The sequence below is a fragment of the Peromyscus eremicus genome, chromosome 1 (assembly GCF_949786415.1).
Source record: "Peromyscus eremicus chromosome 1, PerEre_H2_v1, whole genome shotgun sequence".
NCBI classification, from domain to species: Eukaryota; Metazoa; Chordata; class Mammalia; order Rodentia; family Cricetidae; genus Peromyscus; species Peromyscus eremicus.
In genome coordinates, this window is record NC_081416.1 from 112,820,047 (window position 1) to 112,846,865 (window position 26,819).

General features: G+C 33.7%; 2 protein-coding genes across 2 annotated transcripts; both read left to right on the forward strand.

Annotated features, from left to right (window-relative positions):
- Positions 1–8,033: 8,033 nt before the first annotated feature.
- LOC131902238 (olfactory receptor 6F1) lies at positions 8,034–8,960 on the forward strand. Its single transcript, XM_059253272.1, has one exon. The coding sequence runs from the start codon at positions 8,034–8,036 to the stop codon at positions 8,958–8,960; it is 927 nt and encodes a 308-aa protein (XP_059109255.1).
- Positions 8,961–24,545: 15,585 nt separating this feature from the next.
- Positions 24,546–25,469, forward strand: LOC131902239 (olfactory receptor 13G1). Its single transcript, XM_059253273.1, has one exon. It carries the CDS (start codon positions 24,546–24,548, stop codon positions 25,467–25,469), a length of 924 nt encoding a protein of 307 aa, XP_059109256.1.
- Positions 25,470–26,819: the final 1,350 nt, after the last annotated feature.

The window sequence follows — 26,819 nt, forward strand, 5'->3', positions numbered from 1 at the left end:
AGTATTCCTAGACAGACACTGGAGTATTTATTATGTAGCTGTATGATCTATATGTGTCTCTTTGTCTAATGTCTGTAATTCAGGTACTTTTCCCCTCTAACTACATGAAGGTAAACTGTTTCCATATGAGGTGATAGAGAATCTTTGGAGCCCATTATAATTATAGCAGAAATCACTCTGACTGATTTCTCCTGGTTTATTCACTAGTGTCTTCAATGACAAAGACTATTCCTTACTATGTGTTATCTTCTGCAGACTCTTTTCCATCATACCGAGCCTTGTCTCTAAGGGAAAATAATCAGTTTTCTATAAATTTTCTATGATTCTGTAGACACAACTTGTAATGTCCTATCATCAGGTTGACAAAACTCTACTGTCAGAGTATTTGCACATCTTTGTGTAGAATATAATGAGGCAAACACCTATTCTTTTCAATGAATCAGAAAAGAAAATGATCTAGCTTTCTGCTCTATGCTCTGAGCTCATTAAACCAACTCCCCAGTCACTTGCATCTGAAAAATGTGGAATTCTGTAAGGCCTCCACCCAAAGGCAAATATATCACCTTCCACTGATCAAGCTTGACCAGTAAGCACACATTATGAGACTATTGCACCCACTGTTCTGAATCATTATTTCAAGCACCATGTGTACATGACTGTTTAACTCAACTTCAGTGAAATATCAGCACATGATTTTTAACAAAAGAGGAGACAGAGAACCCTCATCACCCTAGAGATACCTCTTAATCAACATTTGACAACCCATTAAAATCAAGCCTGTCTTTGACATCATGGTCCTCACTTGCAAGGCCATTGACCCTACTATTTCTTCATTTCTCATGACTTTCATTTCTTCAACTTTTGCTTACTCACCTCAATGCTTTTCTATATCATTTCATCATTGAAACCACAAAAGGGATAAAGAACATGGTTCAAATTCCCTGACCGACCTACTATATGTTTTTTATGAGTTATCCAGGACTTCAATAAAATACCTCTATTGCTAGAGGGCTGATGAGAATGTGTGTCCCCCTTTTGAGAATGTGTGATATGTCCTTAGTCAACTTCTGTCAACTTATTTTAATATGCTTCTCTGGCTGTGTCTGCTACTTAATTATTTGCTACTTGTTATGGATTTATGTTTTTGAAATCAAACTCAAAAAGCACAAGTCAAATATGAGAGAAACCATTGATCTTGCTTGATTTCAATTTGACAGAAAGTAAGATGGAGAGGGAATAGGAATGTGGAACAAAATATGAAAGTAATATTTGACTGAGAAAGACTGTAAACCCCCTTGACTGTAGATTTTGTGTAACAAGTACAGTACACATAGTGCAGTATGTAGGAAGTAAATAGTCTATAAAGAACACAGTGTGTGGTATGTAAATGAGCCATAAAGGGGCTACAAGGCTTCAGGCATGTGACCATTGAAATTTTGATTTTTTTCAACAGCTTTGGTTCATTTACAATCTTCCATGTGCTTTTCTATCTTAAGAAAGTTGTCTATGTTTCTACTACTACCTACACATCCCTATTCCAGTTTCTTGTTTCATTGCTCAGCAATCTGAAAATAAAACTGGGTATTATCCAGACCATGAACTATGACTTAAAGCAATTTTTGAGCTATCAGCCAAGATGTGTAATTTTTTAACTTTTCTTTTCATATATTCTTCTCTCACATAACACAGCCCAACCACATCTTACCTTCCCACCATTTCTTCCAGTCCTCTCCACATACCTCTCCCCACACACCCCCTCCCCTGCCATATACTTCTCCTTGAGTTCTCTTCAGAAAAGGGAAAGTCTCCTAGGGTTGTCAGCTGTACGTGGCATAACAAGAAGCAATTAGACTAGGCACAAACACTTGTATCAAGGCTGGACAAGGCAACCAAGTAGGAGGAAATAGGTCCAAAATGCAGGCAGAAGAGTTGCATCCCTTTTAGTTGTCCCACAAAACCCGGAGCTAAACAACAACAACAACATATTTGCAGAGGACATCGCAAAGACCCATGCAAGGTCCATGACTATTGCTTTAGTTCTTGTGAACACCCATACACCCCATTAAGTTGATTCTGTGGGCCATGTTCTTTATGATGTCCTTGACCCTGCTGGCTCCTACAATCTTCTCCCCCATCTGCTGGAGGGTGCCCCAAGCTTCAACTAATGTTTGGTTATCAGTCTGTGTATCTTCTCTCATCAGTTGCCTGATGAAGCTTCTCTGATGATGATTGGGCTAGGCACTGATCTTTGAGTATAGTAGAATACCATTAGGAATCATTTCATTGACTTTTGCCAATTGTGTTGGATTCTGCCTTAGGTCTCTGGACATACAGTTCAAGTTTCTGGCCATGCAGGCAGTGTCAGCCACAGAGTACCTCTCCTGGACTGTGCCTCAAGTTGGACCAATAACTGTTTAGAGATCTAAACAGAGACTTTTCAATAGAAGATACTTAATTTAATTAATTAGCCAGGAACTGTTTTTCTCTTTCTCTCCTTTCCTCTCTCCCTCTTAAAAGCAACAACTAAACAAAAATTTGAGGAAAAAATGAAAAGACAAAAAAAATACCAAAAGACAACAAAAAGATCATCATCTACCCTCCTCATAAAAAACAAACAAGCAAACAAAAATCAGAGTCCATTTTGCATTGGCCAACTACTTCCTGGGCATGAGACCTGCCCTGGTGTGTGATGATTATACTCAAAGATACTTCTTTGTGGAAAAAGGACTTTCCCTTTCTCAGCAGTTATTGATAGCAATTAGGTTTTTTGGGGGGTTAGGGGTGGTATTTTTGTGTCCACTTCTTAATCTAGTACTGACAAATTTGGACATTTTAAGAATAATTTTAAAGTAAGTATATTCAATATTTACTGAGCAATCAGTACTTTCTAGAAAAGTTTACATCCCTTAAAGTTCATTTCTTTTGATTTCAATTTTAAATGTGCAGGCATGACTGTTGAAATACAGATTGTCATCATCAAGCATTGGAGGAGGGACTGAGAACATTGCTATTGGAAAAAGAGATGCTTTGTATTAGAGACCTATGCTTTAACCACAACACACAAATATTGCTTCTTTGTTCTAGACACAAGAGAAAAAAATTGGAGAATAATGATCATTTAAAAGATAAAAATAGGAAATTCTGAATATTTTGTTTTGCATTGCTGTGTATTATATTTCTACAAAAAACTTTTAAAATAATATTATTTTAATGTTATTATCAAACTAAAGGAAGTCACATTCTTTCTATTTCTGGTACAGACAATTCTCATGTGAATACAAATATGAGAATAAACTGTATTGAAAAAATATGTAAAATTGTCAAGAATTAAATCCTGTCTTTGTTAAATGGAGACTTTGGACATGTAGAAACATAGTTCTGGACAAAATCTAAAAAAAAAATCTCACAAGAGGGACTTAATTTTATCTTTTACAGCAACAGAGTATTATAACGAAGTTTTAATATATTTCAGTGTTGTTATTTTTCAGTAATAAAATATTCTAAGAAAAATGAAATAAAGTATTTTTGCTGCTTTTGACCAGTGACAATTGTTACATTTTTTATTTCATATGTTCATTTCAATTTCCTTCTTTTGATTATTTTTAGGATAGTGCTCCAGTCTCATGTCCCATCACAGAATTACACTCCAACACCATTATTATATTTATTTTTTCTTTAAAAATTCATGCAATGTAGTTTTATCATGTTATTTTTTTGCCAACACCTTGCAGATATGCCCTCCATACCCACTTAATTTCATGTTCTTTCTCAGAACACACTTGACATACAGACCATCCCACAGCAACACACACACACACACACACACACACACACACATGCACACACACACACACACACACACACACACACACACACGCGCGCGCACACACACGCGCGCACACACAAAAACCAAAACCAAAATGAAAACCAAAAAAACACAGGAGAAATGTTTCCTATTACCATCTAAATTGCAAGGTTTACTGAAGAAAATAAATATTACCTCATTTTATAAATTTCTACAAATGATCAGTATATCAAGAAGCCAACAATTCTGAAGTCTCACATTTATGAAAGTTTAGCCAGTGGTCATAGTTTTGGAAGTGACCCTAAAGGCCCAAGAGAGAAAATTAACTCCCTCCCAAAGGTTTCGTCTCTACATAAGCAGTTACTTAATAGAAAATTGCTTTCAGTAGGAAGCTTATTATGATTACGTGAGGAAGAAGTCAAATAGCAAATTGGAAGTTTAACCTGAAAAAAGACCAAAGGAAACAAAGAAAATTTGGGCAGTTTCAAAGACCAGGTAAAATGGCATTCGTCAAACAATAATGAATGCAAAAAGAAATAAAGTATACCACACAATTATAATATAATAATCATAAGGGGTGAACAGAAGAGCACACACACACAGGAGAGAGAGAGAGAGAGAGAGAGAGAGAGAGAGAGAGAGAGAGAGAGAGAGAGAGAGAGAGATCAGAATAAAATGTAGTTCTTCATGCAAAGAAAATCATACACAAACAAGAGAAAGGTGTGAGGTTGGAAGACAATGTGTGGCCTTTATGAAATTTATAGAAGTAAGAACTACAACTGGGTAAGCAAATGGATTATATTGTACTCAGTGTATTGTTTCCAAAGTTAGGTTTGTTTTGTATTGAAAATTTGTTGTAACAGAGCCACTGTACCATTTGATTAATACCTCACATCTTTAAATTACAAATATCCTAAATGTAATTACCTTTGGTAAAAAAAATTTATTTTTATAAAAATGTACTATCTTATATATTCAAAATTTGACGATGGCACACATGAGAAATTTAAATTGCAATATACACTCAAAAACTGTTTAATACACAATCTATTTCCATAAAACAGATTAGTTAATTTTAATTTGTTAACTAATTTTAAAAATCAAATGACATTTTAATTATAATATTTTAAATTTATTTCCCTTCCCTTCTCTCCATTTTCTATGACAAGTACTTCTTGTTGCCCCAGGATAACTTTGAGCTCAGAAATGTGCCTGCCTTCATATGCTGAGTGATGTGATTTCAGATATGCAATATCAATATCATACATATTTTTGGGTGTTAGCATATAAGGTAATGGGTTTGTTTCATAATGACATTTTAATATATACTTTGATCTTATTTGTTCCTTTGTCTACTTTATTTCTTTATTCTCCTATCTCTCTCTTGTTGGCTGAATATAGACAATTCTTACTTAGGTGATCTTAGAAGTAGTACTTGATCCTCCCATGACAAAGCACTATACATAGGTCTTAAGAACACAGAAAAAGATATTCACATATCAAACAAATATTAGTTCATGATTCTAGAAAAATACAGTAGCTTAATCAACATAAAATATGAAAAGGTCATTTCATTGTAAAATTACAAAAATTCTATTTGTTGTATAATTTTTATTCATTAAAATTATATCTTAAAATTAGAAAATAGATGATGTTGAATATACTTGTTTGATACATTCATAAATTTAAGATGATACCTATTAATGCAGTAGATTTTCTTAATTATTTTGACAAGAAAATTATACTTGCACATATTAAAATATCATCTTTTTTAACCTAAGAATCTGATGGTAGAGAGACCTTGGAAATGTCCCTGAAAGTACGAGTTTAAACATGCTGTGACTCTGTGGCCAAGCCGCTAGGAATAATTGTAAAAGTTCTGTTTTGGAAATTTCTTTGCCTTCTATTTTTAATCATTCTCTAAAAAGTGTCAGGATATCAACAGAAACACAGCTCTCACTTCACCTGGTATAAAAGATCGTCTTAGAAATAAATATGAAAGACCAGGGCCTTAGAACACAGTTCTACTTTACTATAAATACTGTGTCTCAATGTGGTAATAGTTTCTACAATTTTTTGCATTACAGAACAAAGCAAGTAACAAATCAAGGGAATCTTTAACATACACTGCTAGGAACATACAGGTTAGAGCAACATGGGGACATCTTGCTACAGCCTTCAAATGTTGTCTGATGACATTTTGGGTCTTTGGGTTGATGAATGCTAAGGGCCTCATCAAACATTTTTAAAAGGATTTAAATTAGAGATACTAGAATTTTAGGTCAAACTGTTCGGAAATACGTGACTATAAAAAGGAGATAAGAATTGGCTAACATAATTTCTCTCTGGCCCTATAACGTTCTGCTCTCCTAAAACCAGATGTCCCAAGGAGCCAACCAGTACTGTGTAGAATTTTTAACACAGGCTGTTCCCCAGCCTCATCAATCTTCAGTTTACAACAGCAGCAAAACCATGCTTAGAGGTTTATAAAGACGACGTTAGATATGGATGAGTGACTGACAAACCAGCTTTCAGTTAGCATAGTAATGTTCATGGTTGGCTTTCCTATAAGAACAGATTAAAAAGAGAAAATGTAAGGCTAGCCTGCATAATGATATTTTTATTAAAATACCACTTAAATATACTTAAGTTTCTTAACATGGAATTAAAACCAAAATACCAAGAGAAATGATGCATGTTCAAGGACTTCATGATGATGTGTGGTGGGAAGAAAAAAGATATAATGGTGATAACCAGAGGGCAATTTAGTAGTGTGTTTGTTGAAAATTCATTTGCTTACTTGGTGTGCTATTTCTTCACTGTGGATACAAGCAGGAATCTCAACATTTGTGGCTTTTCAGGAGGGAAGAAGTTTAGCAAATGACCCTCTAAATTCTGCAATTTTCTGTGTTGCTTTCATTTTTAACACCCTTCATCCTGAGGATCCATGTTTTAGAGAATAATATGATATTTCACACCACTGGCAGCTGTCAGTATAAATTTGATTAGAAGCTACTTTACTACTGCTTAAAAAGTAGCAAGTGAATAATACCAGAGGTGCCCACTTTTGACTGAAGGGCTTCAACAACTAAACATTGCTACCTTTACAAACCATTATACAAATCAATCTGAAAAATGCACAGGTTGACACATAGTTAAGAATTGTCTTAACAATTTTGTGGGAGAAAACTTAATTAGCATTTTCCCTTGATCATCTTCTTTCATTTATTTTTCTCTTCTAGGTCAATTATAATATCTAAAGCCATTTTTATTACACCAGAATAACTAACACTCTAATTATTATGTGTTTTACTACTGCAGTGTAAGAAAATTAAAACTATTTTTCCTTTGCCCATCACAGATTCATTGACTGGAACTGTACAACTAGACAGAAAAATGGATGAATTAACAAGCATAGGCAGAGGTGCCTGTCTTAACAAGATGACCTCACACACAATGTGACAGACATAAGAAACAAGACTGAGTTTCACATTTACTTGCTTAGCCATGTTTATTGTTGAATTATTCACTATAGCTAGGAAATAGAAACAACTTAACTTTGTATTTTAAAAAGAAAGTTTCAAAGGACTTTCTACTCTTCACCTGCTCTCATTTACTGATGTCAATGATGTAGGAGTCCATTGTCTCACAGTTGTTCTATATGGATTTTATTTGTATTATTACTATTGTCATCATCATCATCATCATCATCATCATCATAAGAAACAATATAGATCAGGAAAGATAAATATTATTTTGTGCACTAAGTTGATGAATTAGAAAAATAACTTAGGCTCTGTAACTGTAAAATGTAGTTCTGATTTAAGTTGTTATGCCAATTTCTGAACAATTAGAAGCTATTTATTTTTTCCATTAAAAGCTATTTTATTTTCCCATTTGCCACACATCAGTAGTTAAAAATATAGTGCATGAAATCATTAGCCTTTTGAAGGCTTGAGGTGGAATGAGGGAGGCGGTAGAAGGATTTAAATCTTGGAACTCAGTATAACCAAAAGGCAATCTGTAATGTAGCTATCATCATGACCTTAGTGAATACTCAGGAAATCTTTGCACATTAATTTTCTACATTAGTTGGCTGTGGCAGGAAATGTTTCCTAGTCTAAACGTCAGGCTTTCATGAAGTTACTTCTTTTCATCTTTCTAGGACTGCATTACCAGGCTAAAGGCCTCGGTGAGGAAAATCTGTTCCTGGTTTGAAATCGGCAGGATGATCACAGAGAATGTGACTCTAGCCCAAGACTTTCTTCTCTTGGGATTCCCTGGACCTCAGATCCTCCAGCTTTCTCTTTTCATGCTGTTTCTGGTGATGTACCTCCTTACCGTTGGTGGTAACATGGCAATCTTGCTATTGGTCAGTACTTCTCACCAGTTACATACTCCTATGTATTTCTTTCTGAGCAACCTGTCATTCTTGGAAATCTGGTATACCACAGCTGCAGTCCCCAAAGCTCTGGCCATCCTGGTGGGGAGAAGCCAGACCATATCATTTTCAGGGTGTCTTTTGCAGATGTACCTCGTTTTCTCACTGGGTTGCACAGAATACTTCCTCTTGGCAGCCATGGCTTATGACCGCTACCTTGCCATCTGCTCTCCTCTACACTACCAGGCTGTAATGAACAGTCTACTCTCAGCACAGCTGGCTCTTAGCTCCTGGATTTGTGGATTCCTGGTCATATCTGTGCCAGCAGCCCTCATCAGCACCTTGTCCTTCTGTGGACCCCATGCTATCAATCATTTCTTCTGTGACATTGCACCCTGGATTGCCCTGGCCTGCACCAGTACACAGGCAGTGGAAACAGTGGCTTTTGTGATAGCCTTTGTGGTTATCCTGAGTTCCTGCCTCATTACTCTTATTTCTTATGTCTACATCATCAGCACCATCCTGAGAATACCTTCTGCCAGTGGCCGAAGCAAAGCATTCTCTACCTGCTCCTCTCACCTTACTGTGGTGCTTATCTGGTATGGGTCTACAATATTCCTCCATGTTCGGACGTCCATCAAAGATGATTTGGAGCTGACCAAAGCTGTCCATGTCCTCAATACAGTGGTAACTCCAGTTCTCAATCCCTTCATCTATACTCTTCGAAACAAGGAGGTCAGAGAAACTCTCATGAAGAAATGGAGAAGAATGTGAACCACCTGCATTGCCGTGAACATATTGCAAATCATTCCCTTCACTGATACAGGGATTGACAATTTTGTAATATATTTTTTATCACTGACATGAAAATTTTCATGAAGTTGTGTGTGATGTATAAAGTTTGAAGTTAAAAATGTTTAAACAAAAATATAACAATGTAAATTTATTTCTAGATATAATTTGCTATTTGAATGAATATAGTAAAATACTTATGAATTAGAAGCTGATAGCCATGAGGTAAAACATTAACTTCACAAGGATATGAACAAAACATGTCAAAATACTGCTGATAAAATGTAGATTAACAGGTGCATATGAAGTTATAGTATACTTTCAAGTTCCCTGTATAGTAATATACAAGCATTACAGCAGAAAATGATTATTTCCAAGGCAATAGATTTTTTAAAAAGCCAATACTTTTAAATGAAAAATAATTAATGTTCTTGCAATTTAAATATCAGTTTATCTTTCTCTACCAAACAAACAGAAGATAGATATTAATGAAAGGAAATTATTTTATGTATTATTTTGTTCAAAACCGGGTATAGAATTATTCTGTCTAACTTTCCCCTGACAGTATTACAATGGAAAGGGAACATGAAAACAAAACAGGAAAAATTAAATGTATGTGCGCCATTGTGACATAAATTATCAGAATTCTGAGGTGAGTCTTTTTTTCTGGAATATGAGTGCTTCCTTTGGTGGTGGAATTCTGGTTATCAACCCTGGGGTATAGTTCCCTGGGAGGAGTCTAATATTTGGAGCCTCTGTAATAATTCCTCTTGTTCATTACCCATTCCTCAGTCTCTGGGGTTTGGAGTACTATGCCACCTTTGTCTGTGAACCAGTGCAGGTTTCATGAAGTGCATCTGAAATAAAGAAGCAAAAATAAAGAGACATATACCTCTGCCTGAAAGAAACACCATGCACCAATTTCTTAGGAGCCAGTCAGGAGATTGTGAGATTAGAAGAACTTTAGTGCCAGGAGGCCAGCCATTAAATATTCTTTCGCTGTAACTTTTGTATTTACTTACTTGCAGAAGGGCTGTTACTTCATTGGTGACTCCATTTTTTTGTTGTTGGTTTTTGAAACATTCTCTGGATTCTCTGGCTGTGAAGTCCAAGCTGGCCTCTCACTGCTTTGGTCCCATCATGACTTAGGCATTAAACAGGCTACTATCCCTAACAATTATTTCCCATTCTACTACCTTAGAAGATGATCATTTATCCAGGTCATGGTGGTGCAAGCCGTTAATCCTAGCACTGGAGAGGCAGAGGCAGGCAGAACTCTATGAGTTCAAGGTCAGCCTGGTATACAGAGTAAAGTCCAGGGCAGGCAGCACTAAACAGAAACCATGCCTCAAAAATTAAAAAAAAAGATACCCATTTAAAGACATTAAGACAGATAACCATTATTAAATACTTTGTTCCTTCAGTAATGAAAATCTAATATATAGGAAAAAAAAACAAGAAAATGTCTTGAGCTTAATCGTTATATGAATATATCATTTTAAATTTGTAGATCATTTCTTTCTGCCTTGTCCCCTTACCATTTTGATGGCACAAGACCTACACAAGATCAAGCCAGTCAACATTTCAGCATGCGAGAAGAGCTCTTGAGTCGCAACATCTAGCTGAAATACTGAGAGATGGTAGATGCTATAGAAAAGGAGAATCATTTTTTTTCCGGAGTGTGGTTCAATGTTTTCTGTAATACTGTTACAATTTATAGATAAAGATAAAACAAACAGAAAATTTGACTATAAAATTGCCAATGTTTCTTTGATATATCTTTAAATCACTGAAGGAACAGAAGCACAAATCTATGCATTACATCTATACCTACTTTCTTTTTACATGATTATAATAATAAAATTAAGTTTTCTTCCCAAAATAAATATGAAGAAATTTACTAATAATTTTTAATTGGGTTATTTGTTTTCTTGATATCTAGCATTTTGGATTATTTATATATTTTATGCATTATCCTTCTACCATATGTGTACTTGGTTAAAAAAAATAGTACTTTACCTTCTGCAGGCTGCCCTTTTTTCTGAAAGACTATCTTTTGGTGTACAGAAGCCTCTCAGTTTCATGAGGTTCTATTTAACTGTTCATCTTAGTGCCTTTGTTAATGGTGTTCTGTTCAGAAATTCTTTTCCTGTGCCAATGAGTTCAAGGTTATTTCTCACTTCCTCTTCTATGAGGTTTGATGTATGTGGTTTTATTTTGAGGTCTTGGATTCATTCGGAGTTGAGTTACAGGGTGATAAGGATTGATCTATTCGGATTCGTCCACATGCAGCCTTCCAGTTTGGTCAGCACCATTTGTTGAAGATGCTGTCTTATTCAAAGTGTATGTTTCTGACTTTGTCAAAAAGCAGTTGTTTATAGCTGTGTATTTATGTGTGTTTCCTCAATTAATTTAATTGACTAATGTATCTGTTTCTGTACCAAGACTATGCTGATTTTATTTATTTATTTATTCATTCATTCATTCATTTATTTATTTATTTATCTATTTATCTATTTATTTATTTATTTATTTATTTATTTATTTATTTATTTATTGGCCCATTTATTTATTTATTCATCTATTCATTCATTCATTTATTTATTTATTGGACTATTTATTCATTCATTTATTTATTTATTTATTTATTTATTTATTTATTTATTTATTTTGGTTTTTAGAGACAGGGTTTCTCTGTGTAACTTTGTGCCTTTCCTGGAACTCACTCTGTAGCCCAGGCAGGCCTGGAACTCACAGTGATCCGCCTGCCTCTGCCTCCCGAGTGCTAGGATTAAAGGTGTGTGCCACGACTGCTCAGCTGCTGATTTTATTAACACAGCTTTCTAATAGAAGTGGAAATTGGGGATAGTGATACTGCAACAGTTATTTCATTAACCAGGATTGTTTTAGGTGTACCATGTTTTTGTTTGTTTGTTTGTTTGTTTGTTTCCCAATGAACAGAAAACTATTTTTTTCAATTTAGTTAAAGAATCGTGTTGACAGTTTGAGGAGGATTTAATTAAATTAGTAGATTGCTTAGGGTAAGATGGTCATTACCACGTTAAAAAATGTCCAATCTCATTAGCCAGCAGGGAAACAAAAATTAAAACTACTTTAGATTGTGTCTCACTTCAAAGAGAATTGCTACTATCTAAAAATTAAATGACAGAAGATAAGATGCTGGCAAGTGTGTGAGGAAAATTTTCTTTCCTTATTTCTTTCCTTATTCACTGTTGGTGAAGCAATGACTGATAATAAATTAGGAAATGTTTCCATTGAGCTAACTGATTAAACCAGAAAACAACAACAACAACAACAACAGTCACAGCCACAATAACTTCATCTTTCACTGTTTTTCTGGAGATTAGCATTTTTTAAAGAAAGTTTTTAAAGTGTTGCTCTTTTTAAAAGTTTAATTTATTCTTTTACAACTTGACATATGTTCATAATGCCTTCTGATTACTCTTGCACCTTACTTTCTTTTATCTACCTCTTCCCCCTGTCAAACACCTCCATGCACTACAATATCTTCTCCATATTTATATCTTTATGCTTTGTTTCATGAACCACTAAAACTAACCTCAATTCTGATGTTTGATCATGCCTTATTATACATCTTAATTTGGGTAGCTGGCAACAACTACACTACATTCTTAATGTTGGGATTGTTGAAAGTTTTTCTTCCATAATAATTAGCTTTTTACCTTTTAATTTGTGGACTTGCAAAATAGTGAATGAGTAAAATGTTTCATTAAACATAAATATTAAATTGCTTAAACATAATTATTATGGACATAAAAATGCAATGAAAAAAGTAAAATAATGGAATCATCAACAGAGAAAATAGTGAAGTGAAGCATTATTCTATGAATGCAAAGATGGAGTTTGAAAGATTATAGTCAAGAAAAAAAGAAAAGCATGACCAGAAAGGAAAAACCTTATCAAACAAAGTTTAGAGGCTCAAGTACAGAAGACCACAGTAAGCCTCAAAACCTCATTTGAAGAAATAGAAGAAAGTTTCTCATCTCTGAGACATATATGGGAAGATCCGTACACGGGAGAGTTAAAATCAAAATCAAACTATAGAATTTCAAGGTATAAATCTGTATGTAGTGCTCCTAAATATTAACAATTGACTATCAGAAGAGAACTCAAAATACAGACACAGTTATAAATGATTAAAATACTTAGAAATAATTTTAACATAAGAAGTCAAATAAATTATACAAAATTATGTAAATCTGTGAACAAATTGACACAGGCCTAGGTAAAGGAAAGGTACACAGTTTTTTAAATAGAAGAATTAATGTATTTCAAATCTCTTATTATCCAAGGCAATCTAAAACTTCAATGTAAATTTTACAAGAAATTTCAGTGAAGTTACTTACTATTAATAGAAGTAAAAATATTATAATATTGCTCTGGACACACACACACACACACACACACACACACAAACAAACAAACAAACAAATATTCAAAGCAATGCTGGGCAAGACAACAAAGATAGCAGCATCATCTGTTTTCAAATTATGCTTCAAATCTATAATAACCTAAACAAAATACAAGTGGCAGAAGATTTGCATGTAGACATCTACAGCAAAACAGAGAGCTAAGAACCCAAGCCACATATTTGCAGAGAGAATGTAAGTGTCAAAAGTTCAAGGCATTTGTACTGCTAGAAGCTATACTGATAAAGTCTTACCAACTTGACTCCCTAGTCACAAGTCAAACAAGGACATTTATAACGGACACCCTAAAGTGGTCACAGTAAAGCTGGGTAGGCCTCAGTCCTACACAAAGAACTACAGGTAAATAAGGAATACTGATAGTAGAGGAAATAGTTTTCCCTAGGGAAGAACACACCAATTTGTTTTCCATTACAAATGGTCAGCCTTACAAAGAAACATACAAGTAACACAGAGATTGAGCAAGTGTACTTATGTATTTAGGAATATATATGGATATGCATATACATATACATATGTAACAATTATTCAAAAAAGTTGCCATGAATTTACAAGAGAGGAAAGAGGAGTATATGGGATGGTTTGAAGGGAGGAAAGGGAATTGCAAAATAATATAATTATATCATAATCTCAATAATAAGAAGTAATTAACAAACAATCAATGGATTTTTTCATAAAGACACCAAAATTTAACAATGAAAATGTAATAGTCTTTTTAACCAATTACCTTAAGAAAGTGGGTGTTTACATTCAGAATAATGGAGTTTGAAACTCATAAAATACCACTGGCAAAAGAAATCTAGTCAAATGAATTAGTCTTAAATATCAGATGCAAAACTGCCAAAATATGACAAGAATCCTCCATTAAGTTGTTCTAGAATCTAAAAGCAGAGTATGTGGTTAGATAATACTAAAATTTTGAATAGCAAAGAAGTCAAGCAGTTAAGTAAGGAGAGATCCCATGGAATGTAAGAAAGAATTAAAAAGCCATATGTCTAATAAAGGATTTAGCTTCATAATATGTAAGAAAATAAAACAATGCACTAGTAAGAAAGTTAATACCTTAAATAAAAATGGACAAAAGTTCCTATATACATACTGAAAAGGCTACATATATATGTCCAAGGGCTATATGAAAACTTAAAAATGACCAATCACCATGGAAATGTAAACTACAACCAAAAAGAAATGGAACTTTCATAGATGTTAGCTTATCTATTTTCAGAAGGATAAAAATGCTTAGTGATCAGTAGAGTTGAGAAAAAACACTTTCCTCCTGACTTTGGAAATATAAACCAGTACAACCATTTTAGAATATGCTATGGAGTTTATTCAATGATGTAATTGTAGGTTAATCTCAAAAATAAAAGAAGTAATAAAAAATAAAATGATAATGAAGTAGTCACAGGATGAGCATCCATCTAACAAAGGAAACAAAACATATATATCAAAGAAATTTCTTATGCAGAATACAGACTTCAGCATCATTCAAATTAATAAATTATAGAATCAAAGTGTCATGATGAATAAATACATAAAGCAAATCTGTCTATTACTATTGTCTATCATATGCTTATCTATCTATCTATCTATCTATTTATCTATCATCTATTTATCTATCTTTCTATCTATGTCTATCTATCATCTACCTAAAAAAATATATATATAATGAGTAGAGATGAGCTTGGAACCAACATACTTAATAGCTGGCTCAAAAGGAGTATTGATATTTATTAATTAAATCCCATCCTTTTACACATATTTTCTCAGAGAATTAAGATTAATTGTCTAGTTACCATATTATATGTCTAGTTATCATATTGTATTATACAAATGTCTACAATGATAACATTTTTATCATTATAAAGTGCAGTCATTCTTTTACCTCTTAAAAGTAGTACTGAAATAAGGTAAATTATATTCACTGGTTCAAAGCATCCACTCTTTAAAGTTAAATTTTTTGATGTGTACTTGACATTTGGACAACCACCTAAAATTCCTTTTTCTTGCTCTCATATTGAAAATAAAATTTATTTACCATTTAGGTATATAGTATGATTATAAATACAAACTATTTAATCCAATCAGTGAAGTGCTAAGTGATCCGTGAAGATGATCTAACATTCACTCAGGCACAGTTTCTCTAGCATAAATAAATAGAATAAATCTACATGTTAAACATGAAAATGCATGCTCACATCCAATAACTGTTTGTAACAATGAGAATATCAAGCAAACAAGCCAGGTATGACCTTGATGTGAGTCTGTCCCACAGATTGATTGGGCTTGTGTAGAACAAGCATAAAAAGCACGGAAAGGATGAGCAGAATGGCTATCCAAATGGTTCATTTCAGAAAGACATTGCACTTAAGGTTTTTCATTAAATTCAACTGAAGAACTAATTTGACCCAATAATTCATTTGTACATCCCTGCTTGTTATCATATAGAGAGCTAAATAGAGAATTCTTTTTTCTTTTTCTTTAATTTTTTTTTTTCATTTTACATACCAATCACAGATCTCTCTCCCCTTTTCCCACCTTCCCCCATCTACCCCCATCCCACCCCCATCCTATCCTCATAGGGCGTAAGGCCGTCCTTGGGAAGTCAACACAGGCTGGTATACCAAGTTGGGGCAGGACCAAGCCCATTCCCACTACATCAAGGCTGAGAGCAAGGTATCCCACCATAGGCAATGGGCTCTAAAAAGCCACTTTATGTACCTGGGATAAGTACTGGTCCCACTGCCAGGGGCCAAGGAAACACATCAAGCAACACAACTGTCACTGACATTTAGAAGATCTAGTTAGGTCTCATGCAGGTTCTCCAGCTGTCAGTCCAGAGTCCCTGAGTTCCCACTAGCTCAGGTCAGCTGTCTCTGTGGATTTCTCCATCATGATCTTGACTACCCTTGCTCATATAATCCCTCCTCCCTCTTTTCAGCTGAAATCCAGGAACTTGCCCCAGTGCTTGGCTGTGTGTCTCTGCATCTGCTTCCATCAGTTACCAGATGTAGGTTCTATGATGACAATAGGGTAGTCACCAGTCTGATTATAGGGGAAAGCTAGTTCAGGAACCCTCTCCACTATTGCTAGGAGTCTTAACCAGAAATGCTAGGTAAAAAGATAATCCCAAGAGGGACACACATGGATCACCCCAGGAAGGGGTGATAGTAAAGATCTCCTGGGTAAACTGGTGGAGGACAGGTGTAGAGGAGAGGGGATGGGGATAGAAATGAAAGAGATGGAGATGGTAGAGTTGGGGGAGGCACGGAGAGGGAGAGCAATGAAAGGGATATCTTGACAGAGGGAGCTATTATGGGTTTAATGAGAAACCTGGTGCTGGAGAAATCCCCAGGAAACCACAAGGATGATTCTAGCTAAACAGAGAATTCTTATACATTGTCTTAACCTTAGTATTAATTATTTTGCTATAAATTGTTCATTTACCTTTTTATGTATGGATTTTTTCAAATCCAGGATTTTGCATATGATAGGCAAGGGTTTTACCACTGAGTTACATGCCCATTCTAAATTCTATTGGTAGAGACAATAATTCCCAAACTGTGCCGACCCAATCCTCCCCTGAATCACTTGTGTGTACAATATTTTCCATTGTTCAGGTCCCTCCTCTATATTCTTATAATGCCTTTTGTATGACATGATGCCTCAAAAAAACCAGGTCATTCCATTTTGTCAGTATAGGCATGTTTTAATTGTTCCTCTGAGATCCACCTTAATGTAACTCTAAGCAAAATGGCTCAAAGTACTGTCTCTCAGGAATTCTGAGTTAGAATGAGGACTAGCAGTCTTGCTGGATCAAAAGTGTGGAGGTACTGATATTTAAGATAATACAGAGAGATGCTTAGATATGAAACTGACTGTGGCTACTGTTTATGTTTGAGATTTTTTCTGTTTATTTAATACAAGCCTCCACTCAAATATGATACACCCCATTCAAGCAATGCAGTGAGTACTTGTGAAAATGCTGACTTAATCAGGATATTTATGAGCTAAATAATGTATTTATCCTTTCAACAACAGCATGAAAGAAGGTACATCTATAGATCATAATCTAATTCAAAGGGATCTTTTAATACATGAATTTATATTGGCTGCATGACTTCTCAATTTTTTAATTTCATGTAAAATATGCACAAACTAGTCTGACAATATTTCTCAATACCTCTGGTTTCAATCCTCAAGATCAAAAACAAAACAAACAATAAGCAGAAGAAACTGGAGTTTAACAGAATGCTTATTGATGAATAGAGTATTAACAATTTGAATGGTTGGAAAATTGCTTTGCAATAACTCAATAAATTTAGCTTAAATTTTTAATTAGTAAAATGATTTTGCAATGTAATTTCAAATAATTTCAAATACCTTTCAGGGAAAATGTTTGTGCTAGGATTTCATATATATATAAATATATATATATATGAAAAATATATGAGAAATATATATATATATGAAATATATATATATTCTACTTGCTATAGTCAAGGATGTGCTCACCTCTGGAATAAAATAGGAGTTTAAAAATGAATTCAAATCATTATCTCTTTCTAAATATAGAGAACAAAATTCTTTGCAATTTTTGTTCATGGCTGGAATTTGCAGGAGCAGGCATATCATTGACCTGAGGTCTTCTTTGGTGTCCAACTGTCCCACGTTCTTGAGTCTGATATGTCTCTTTGTGCACAGGCCCCTTCTCAGGCAAAACATGGACAATTCTAGAATGACCATATGATAATCAATTAGATTAAAGACAGGATATATATGTAGGTATTTTCAAACTCACAATTTTCTTTTGGTTTTGTGGAGACCTGAGTAAATCTGTGTGGAGCAGAATGACCTGAAACACACTATTCAGTCTAGGCTGAATCATTTACAATGATTCCCCTGTCTCATCTTCTTGAGTGCCAAGATGACAGACAAGTCTTTATCAGTATGTTCAAATTACCATGTTTTGTGTATATGATTAACATCTTTCCTGTTTAGTCAGGATCTTTTATTCTTATATTTCCTCAGTCACTTTGAAATCTAGCTAGACATACCCATTTTCATCTCCATTTTAGTACTTCACCAGTGACATAAGCTAAGCTAAAGACAATGTCACTTTATAAGCAATGCTGTAGCATTTTTGACTTAACAGTGCTTATTAGAGAGTTGCCTAGGATGAAAGTGTCTGACAGAAATAACTCAGAAATAGAAGCATATGGGATAATTTCTACAATCAAATTCCCATGAAGTTCAAAGACTGATGTGGTATGTTTGTAGCTCCTTAAGTGGGCAGCCCTCTTCTATAGTGGCAATGATACTGACAATATCTGAGGAAACAGATGGCAGGAATCAAGCAGGATGATTTAGATCTAGAAATTCTCAGTAACGTAACATGGGTGCATAAATCAAATGTCATTAGATGTCATGGGTCATGATAGTAATGCTATCATGGTGACTCTATGAGTATGTTTGTTACCTCCATCAATATCTCAAATTATTTCTTATATACAAAAATGTCAATAAAATTATAGGTTTAAACTTACCCTCAGGACTAAACAAATATCTTGGTGAATTACAAAAAAATACCACAATGAAATATCAATTATTGTTTAATAGTCTGTGTTCTAGTGTTATTAAACACACTTAGACTTCAAAATCACTCATCTGTAAAGACCTGACTTGTATTTACTAAGCATTATGTCTTCATCCTGACAGACAAAATGAGCGTGTTTAAATTGTCTCTTATGTAGTTGTAGGTATTGCATGACTTATTTTTTCTGAGTAACTCAATTAATAATGAAAGATTAATCTTAAGTCATATTTAGCTAAATTATTTTTTTTCTAAAAACCAGAAGAGGTTGTAAACATAGAATCAGGTCAAGATGGAGAAAATAAATGTCTCCTCAGAATTAATCCTCTATGCTGGCGTTGGGGCTGTTTGTCTAAAGTTAGGAAACACTACACATCACTTCTTCTCTTAGAAGTATGATATATCCCTACTTACTATCCACAAGATAATTTCTTGGAATTTAATAATGTCAGCAAATTCAGTCTTTTTATGTTTCACAGAAATACACTTGTGCATATATAAGGTACTGCTATCTCATTGTGAAACCAGTTGTCACATCCTGAACACATTTTATGTTCCACAATTCCTTACATATTCATTTTAATGTCATTTTCTTTACAATTTATTTCTTCTAGTCTCTTTTCTTCATGATCTTCAAAATATGCTTAGTTGTAAAGACAATACTACCATTATGTGACCTCAGAAAACAATAATCAAGAAGAAAGACCTTGTATGAAGAAGATAAGCAGGAGAGATGAAGAGCAGTATAATTGGTAAACCTAAAGACACTGAGCCAGGAGATAGTCAGAACTGAAAGTGTAGAAATCCTATATTCAAATTGAGTTCATTATCACTGTATACAGTTTTGTCATATCTTAACAAATCTTTCATAGTGACAGAGTAATTTTATTGTTGCTTTATTATTTAATTAACTCCATAATGGGGAACATATATTATACATATTGCATAATAGCCTAATGCAAAAGTATAGCCTAATACAAAAGCATAGTAGTTAGTGAAAAATGTGACTTTAAAAAATTTGCTAAAAAACAGTTTATGCTATTGCACTGAAATATTTACTTACATTTTTACAAACAATATTTCTTTTGAGGATGTAAAGTATATTTTATATATTGTATAACATACCATATTCTATTTATGCATTACAGGAATGGTGGATACCTAATTTATTCCCTATATTGGTTACTTTGGATATTGTTTCAACAAACATGGGAGTCAAAATATACTTTTGACATTCTGATTCAATATCAGAAATATCAGTGAATGTTTACCCCGAAGAAGCAATATTGGATCATGTAGTAATTTTATTTTTACTGTGTTATAGAGACTCTCAATCTATTCTGAAGTTATGTCAGTAATTTATATCTTGATGAGCAATACATATTTCTAATTATCTTCATGTTTACTAAACCTAGCTATCATTCATGTTCTGATCATAGCTTCATAACATACTATAACACCTCTATTTATAACACTTTAGTTTAAATTTGCATTTCTATGATAATCAGAAATGTAAATCACTTTTACACAGATGTCTTAGACATTCATATTTCTTCTTTTGAGAAGTGTCTGTTCATAGCACTTACTTTTTTTTTAATATTTCTTTGTTTTCTTGTCATTACAGTTGTTTGGGTTTCTTGTGTGTTTTGAATATTAGCCTCTTTTCACAAAGTTACTCCTTGAAATTATTGTCCCAAGCTATAAGCTCTCTCTCTCTGCTTTATTAATTACTTCCTATGTTTTGTGGAAGCTTTTTAGTTTGGCAGTCTTCTGTGTGTCTCTTTTTCTTCCTTTGCCTATATTATTGGATCCCTATTCAAGAAACCATCGCTTAAAAAGTGTTCATGAAAGTTACTCACTTTTGTATGCTGTGTGATAAGGGTTAAAGTTCATTATTCTTCATGTAGCCATCAGCTTCTTCTATGCCATTTATTGACAAGACTCTTCTCTATTGTAGGTTCTTGGCACATTGTATAAAATCAATTGGCTAAATCCTCGGGTTTATTTCTAGGTTTATTAGCCAACACAATTGAGCACAATTAGTCAATGTTGTTTGGTTTTACAAAATCAGTTTCAGCTGAAACAGAACAAGTGTTGTTACAAGATGCTAAAAGAAAGGAGAAGGGAAAGAGATAGTGAAAAAGAGTGCAAAGATTCAGTTAGATAAATAATTTTTAAATTATCTAATAAATTTTGTTGTGGCTACAGTTAATAATAATGTCCCCAAATAGATTTTTAATATCTTCACAACAAAAATAGTAAGTTGGTGGTCTCATGTTAATTCAGTCAAATCTTCTCCAACATATGTTAATGTCACATAGTATATAAAAGTTCATATGATTATTATGTCTATTGAAATATTAATTTAAAATGCATATTCATAAACAAGAATTTATAGGTTCAGGATTTAGCAATCCATATGTATATGGGTGCATGTACATTTATAATATAATATAATTAATTTATGTTTGCTCCAAATTTTGGTCAGTACAAAATCCACTAAAGCAACATTGATATCTCCAGATGAAGTGTCCAGGAATGCAAAAAGGCAAAGTCAAATGCTTTGACGCCTAGGTCTTAGAAAAAATTATATACTTTCTTGGTGACAGAGGCAGCCCCTCTTTCTCTGTAGTTCAGAAAGACCGTGGTTGAGGGGGAAGCATAGAGTAAAACCTAAACAAGACTAATGTCACTTGCGGAATTCAAAATAAACTATTGATGGCTGTTTAAGCATCTATGTGCAGGAAGTGATATCTCTACCTTAAAACAATATGACACAGTAACAATAATAAATAAACAATACATTAAGAGATAACCTCTCTTCTCAGGAAGCCATGAGGTGATGCCTATTTCTGAGAAGTCTTGTGAAAAGCAATAAGACATTCCCAAGCAAGGCCATGGCTCCTACGGAGTAGATGGTGTGTCATAGCAGAAACAAGCAATGTAAATGCCCCCAATGATTCAGCTTTAGCTCTTAACTTGGATGTGGTAAAACAGGGGTACATTGGCTGATATCCTTGTGAATTCACATGATTTCATAAAATTTTACATTTTATTTTATATCTGAGATTCTCATCCCTTATCACATACACCATACATGGTTAGTGAAAAACTAATCAGTAATAATTTCATGGATTAGTAATGTGGATAAATAATTTTATTTATGTTAAAGAGTCATAATTTTACAAAAAAGAAGTTGAAGTTGGTTTTTGGTTGTTGTTGTTTGTTTATCTTTGTTTAAATTAGATGATCAATTCTCTTTGAGCATATGCATTGGTGTGTAAGATCCTGCAGGCTTAAAACAGCCTCTGTCCTATAGATTCAGTCAAAGAACATTTGACACAGATCTCTGAGTAACTCAGGTAACTAGGCCACAAAGACTTCATTTTTTGTTTTAATGCATGTTCAAATGTTATAAACATTTAATTCATATTATTTTAATAATATATATACATTTATAATACAATATGTACACACACACACACACACACATATATATATATATATATATATATATATATATATATATATGCAACTGTTTTCTTCTTCTCTCATTAAATGAGGGGGACTTAGTCTGATTCCATTATTTCTGAGTAATACATTGATAAAAATGTGTACACGTATTTTTGTGTTCTTTGTTGAATTGAGTCACTGGGAATTTACTCAGGAGTAGTATAGTTGTACCAAATGCTAGTATATTTAACACTCATTTCAATAATGACTTCACCAATTTGCACACCCTCACACCATTAGCATGTAAGGGATACTCATTAGAACTTTTTTGCTATGTATTTATTTTGTTGAACATAGCCAATCTCACTAAGAAGCTCAGTGTTAATTTTGTTTTCATTTTCCTACAGATTAAATATGTCGACTATTTTTCATATATTCATTGTCCATCTGCATTACTTTTCAGACTTGTCTAAATTATTTATGTATTTTTGGCTGGATTATTAGTTATTTTTGTGTATAGCTTTTAAGTTTTGGATACCTTCTAGATGTTTATTTCCTAAATAAACAATCCATTAAGAGGTAACTTAATTAAGAGATTAAGTTTATACTAGATGAGTAAATAGAAAAGAGTTTCTTCCATTCTTTGGGGTGCTCTTTCACTTGAAATTGCTTCCTTTCTTGTGAAGAATGGTTTAAATTTATGTGATCCCATTACTTTTTTTTAAAGTTCTAGATTGTTAAAGTGGATTGCAAATTTGACAAAAAGCTGTGTTCCTTTTATTTTCAATAGTTGCAGAAGCATCCATTAGAGGCCTAAATTAATTAATCAAATAGGGAAATTAAGGCTGTAGGTCAAATTTGAGGACTCACAGAAAGTTATTCTCACTTTTCCTTCATTTGAATATGATAAATAAAATGAGATATTTGAAAATATATAAAACAATGATGAAATTTTATTAACATTTTTATAATTCCTTCAACACTTTCTATATTAAGCAACACAGTAGTCTTGAAATCCTTGAATTCACATCCATATTTGACAGTGTATAAAAAGCAAGTCTATTTAAGTAAATATAAAAAATATAACATGGAATAATAGTGGAAATATTTTCCAAAGAAAAAACATAGCACATCAATTCTATTTTTTACCCTAATTGCTGTTTAAAAGGGAAAAGTTGCCATCATATCTCTTCTTTGATTGATTTATTTCAAAGAAGAAAGATTGATTCATCTAAAAATAGCATATTATATCAATTTATTAAAACATTGATAGAAGAAAAATGGGGGCTTATGGAGGTTGTATGAATAGTTTACATACATTATTGAAAAAGACACATACTGGGGCATATATATTTTAAAATGTGATTATTTTGAATTGAATGGAAATAAAGGTGATTTCACACAGTTTTACCAGTGTACTCAACAAACTAAAGAACTATGCCAAAACAGTTTTGATGAAAATTTTTGAGTATTTGGAGTGTAAGGAATCTTTCAAAAATTTTAAGAATATGCAGGGTAAACATAGTGTGCTGAATTGTTTGTTTGTTTGTTTTTTTTCCATTTGAAACATACTGATTATAGTTAGTCTCATTGGCCTTTATTGTTCTAAATAGTCCTGATTTTCTATTTGTCAAGGAAAGTAATCTAAACACTATTATGCAATCAATCAAATTATTAGGATGTGTATTTTCTTATTATATTTCTATTGCTGTATATATGTGAATGAAAATTATACTCCGACATGTTGCAAATAAAATGGTAACATTAGTATATTTGATAACATGTATCTTTCTTATATTTTTATTCCCACTATTACCTTTATCTTCAGTTTATTTGAATTATCCATAGAAGAAAGGAAATCACAGAATGGAATCTGAAGAATAAAATGTATTGCCTGGAAATCAGAATCCCATCACAGAGGAACTCATGCTTCAAAGTTGGGTTTCATCAATACTTAAACAGCACACACTCAACATTATCACTTGCAACAGTGCCTTTAAATTCTTCATTGTTCAAACTAGGAGAAATTTGGTGTGTAATCACTTATGCACAATGAACAACAGCATTGTTAGAGAGTTTACAATTCTGGGACTCACTCAAAAGTCTGAACTTCAGGGACTTCTTTTCATTATCTTCCTTTTTATCTACCTTGTGGCTTTCTTTGGTAATATGCTAATTGTCATTGCCATAATCTACAACACTACCTTGCACACCCCAATGTATGTTCTCCTTCTGGCCCTGGCTGTTGTGGACATCATCTGCACAACGAGCATCATTCCAAAGATGCTGGGAACAATGCTAACATCAGAAAATTCAATCTCATATGGAGGCTGCATGTCTCAGCTCTTCTTCTTTACATGGTCCCTGGGGGCTGAGATGGTGCTCTTCACTACCATGGCCTATGACCGCTACGTGGCCATTTGTTTCCCACTTCGGTACAGTACTATTATGAACCACTTTACATGTGCAGCCTTGCTCAGCATCGTCATGGGTATTGCAGTAACCAATTCCTGGGTGCACACAGGTCTCATTCTAAGGCTGACTTTCTGTGGGCCAAATACAATTGATCATTTCTTCTGTGAAATACCCCCACTGCTAGCTTTGTCTTGCAGCCCCGTGAGAGTCAATGAGGTGATGGTTTATGTTGCTGATATCACCCTGGCTGTGGGAGACTTCACCCTCACTTGCATTTCCTATGGCTTTATCATTGCTGCTATTCTCCGCATCCGTACCACAGAAGGCAAGAAGAAAGCCTTCTCCACATGCTCATCCCACCTTATGGTGGTGTCCCTTTACTATTCCCCTGTGATCTACACCTATATTCGACCTGCATCCAGCTACAACTTTGAAAGGGACAAGGTGGTAGCTGCACTTTATACTCTAGTTACTCCCACATTAAACCCAATAGTGTACAGTTTCCGGAACAAGGAGATGCAAGCAGGAATTAGGAAAGTGTTTGCATTTCTGAAAGGTTAACAGTTTCAGAAGGGCATATAACCTTATTCATGTAAAACTATCTCCTATAACATTTCAAGTTGATATTTTTTTCCTTAAGTATCTCCATCACATGTAATTATGGCATCTAAAATATATTTCCCATTTTAAAAAGGCATCAGCTCCTTGGAGAAATGATCCAGGGGAGAATTTATATAAAGCAAGATTAGTCACATTAGAATATAGAAGCACTATTCAAAAAAAGCCATTCCAAACTATGAGGAATTGACTCATACACATCCTCTGCTAAACACCAGGCACTTTTCCACTACTATGGGTAGCTATGAAAATGAACTTTCTTTCCATATAAGTTGTATTCATATTTGAAATTACAGATGATCCTAAATATAATTTAGGAAGCTATAAGATAATTCATTAAAATCTGTTAATAAATGCTATTAAAATAATAAATTGTTTACTTCCCATGTGGCAAAAAACAAAGTCACATACTTGATGTCTGAGTTAGGTGAAGACTGAAACATAAAAATGTCATAGTAGGAGGCTTGGAGATGGATCATTAGGCAAGAATGTTTGCTATGAAAAGATGAAAGCTTGAGTTCAAATCCCCAGCATACATAAAACACAGGCATGGCCACATATGCATGTAATCACAATGTTACGGGCCTAGGGCAGGCATATCTAATCAGAAGAGCCAAAACATTCAGCTTCAGGTTCAGTGAGAGACTCTACCCCTGTATATATTCATGTGAACAACACAAAATATGACACGTACACACATGTGATAAATCTGTTATAAACTCTAATGACATAATAACTTTGAGCAGTGATCACCGATAGCTTCTGAAATTGACTGAACACAGAGGATGTACACAAAATAATTAAACCTTCCTAACATAAAAGAATTAATTGAAACTGTAGAGCTTGAAAAAATATGACACCGCTGAAAGACATCGACATTCAGATGACCTAGAGTTCAAATCATCCTTTTTCCTTAAAATATAAATGCAAGCATAAAAATAAAACTAAAATACAATAATTTTATAAGGTTTACCAATTGACTATAAAATACAGGTCTCCTATATAACCCCATGCTATGAAACAATGTATAAGAAATAACAAGACAATTGTTAAACTAATTATTCCAACTACATCCTTATAATGATATTTAAGAATTATTGACTTTACCCGGATAGGAAAACTTTTTTTATAAAACTGCTCCATATTAATTGATAAGAATATATACAAAAAGAGGTTAAAACACCATAAAATAAGTTGACTGGAGGTGGGGTAGTGAATCTGAATGGAGTTAAGGGAGGAGTAGGGGCGAATATAGGCAAAATACGTTGTAAAAATTATTAAAATATTGTCAAA

What these genes read in the sequence shown, in the direction of transcription:
- LOC131902239 (XM_059253273.1), top strand. Translation starts at nt 24,546, where the DNA reads ATGAACAACAGCATTGTTAGAGAGTTTACAATTCTGGGACTCACTCAA.
- LOC131902238 (XM_059253272.1), top strand. Translation starts at nt 8,034, where the DNA reads ATGATCACAGAGAATGTGACTCTAGCCCAAGACTTTCTTCTCTTGGGA.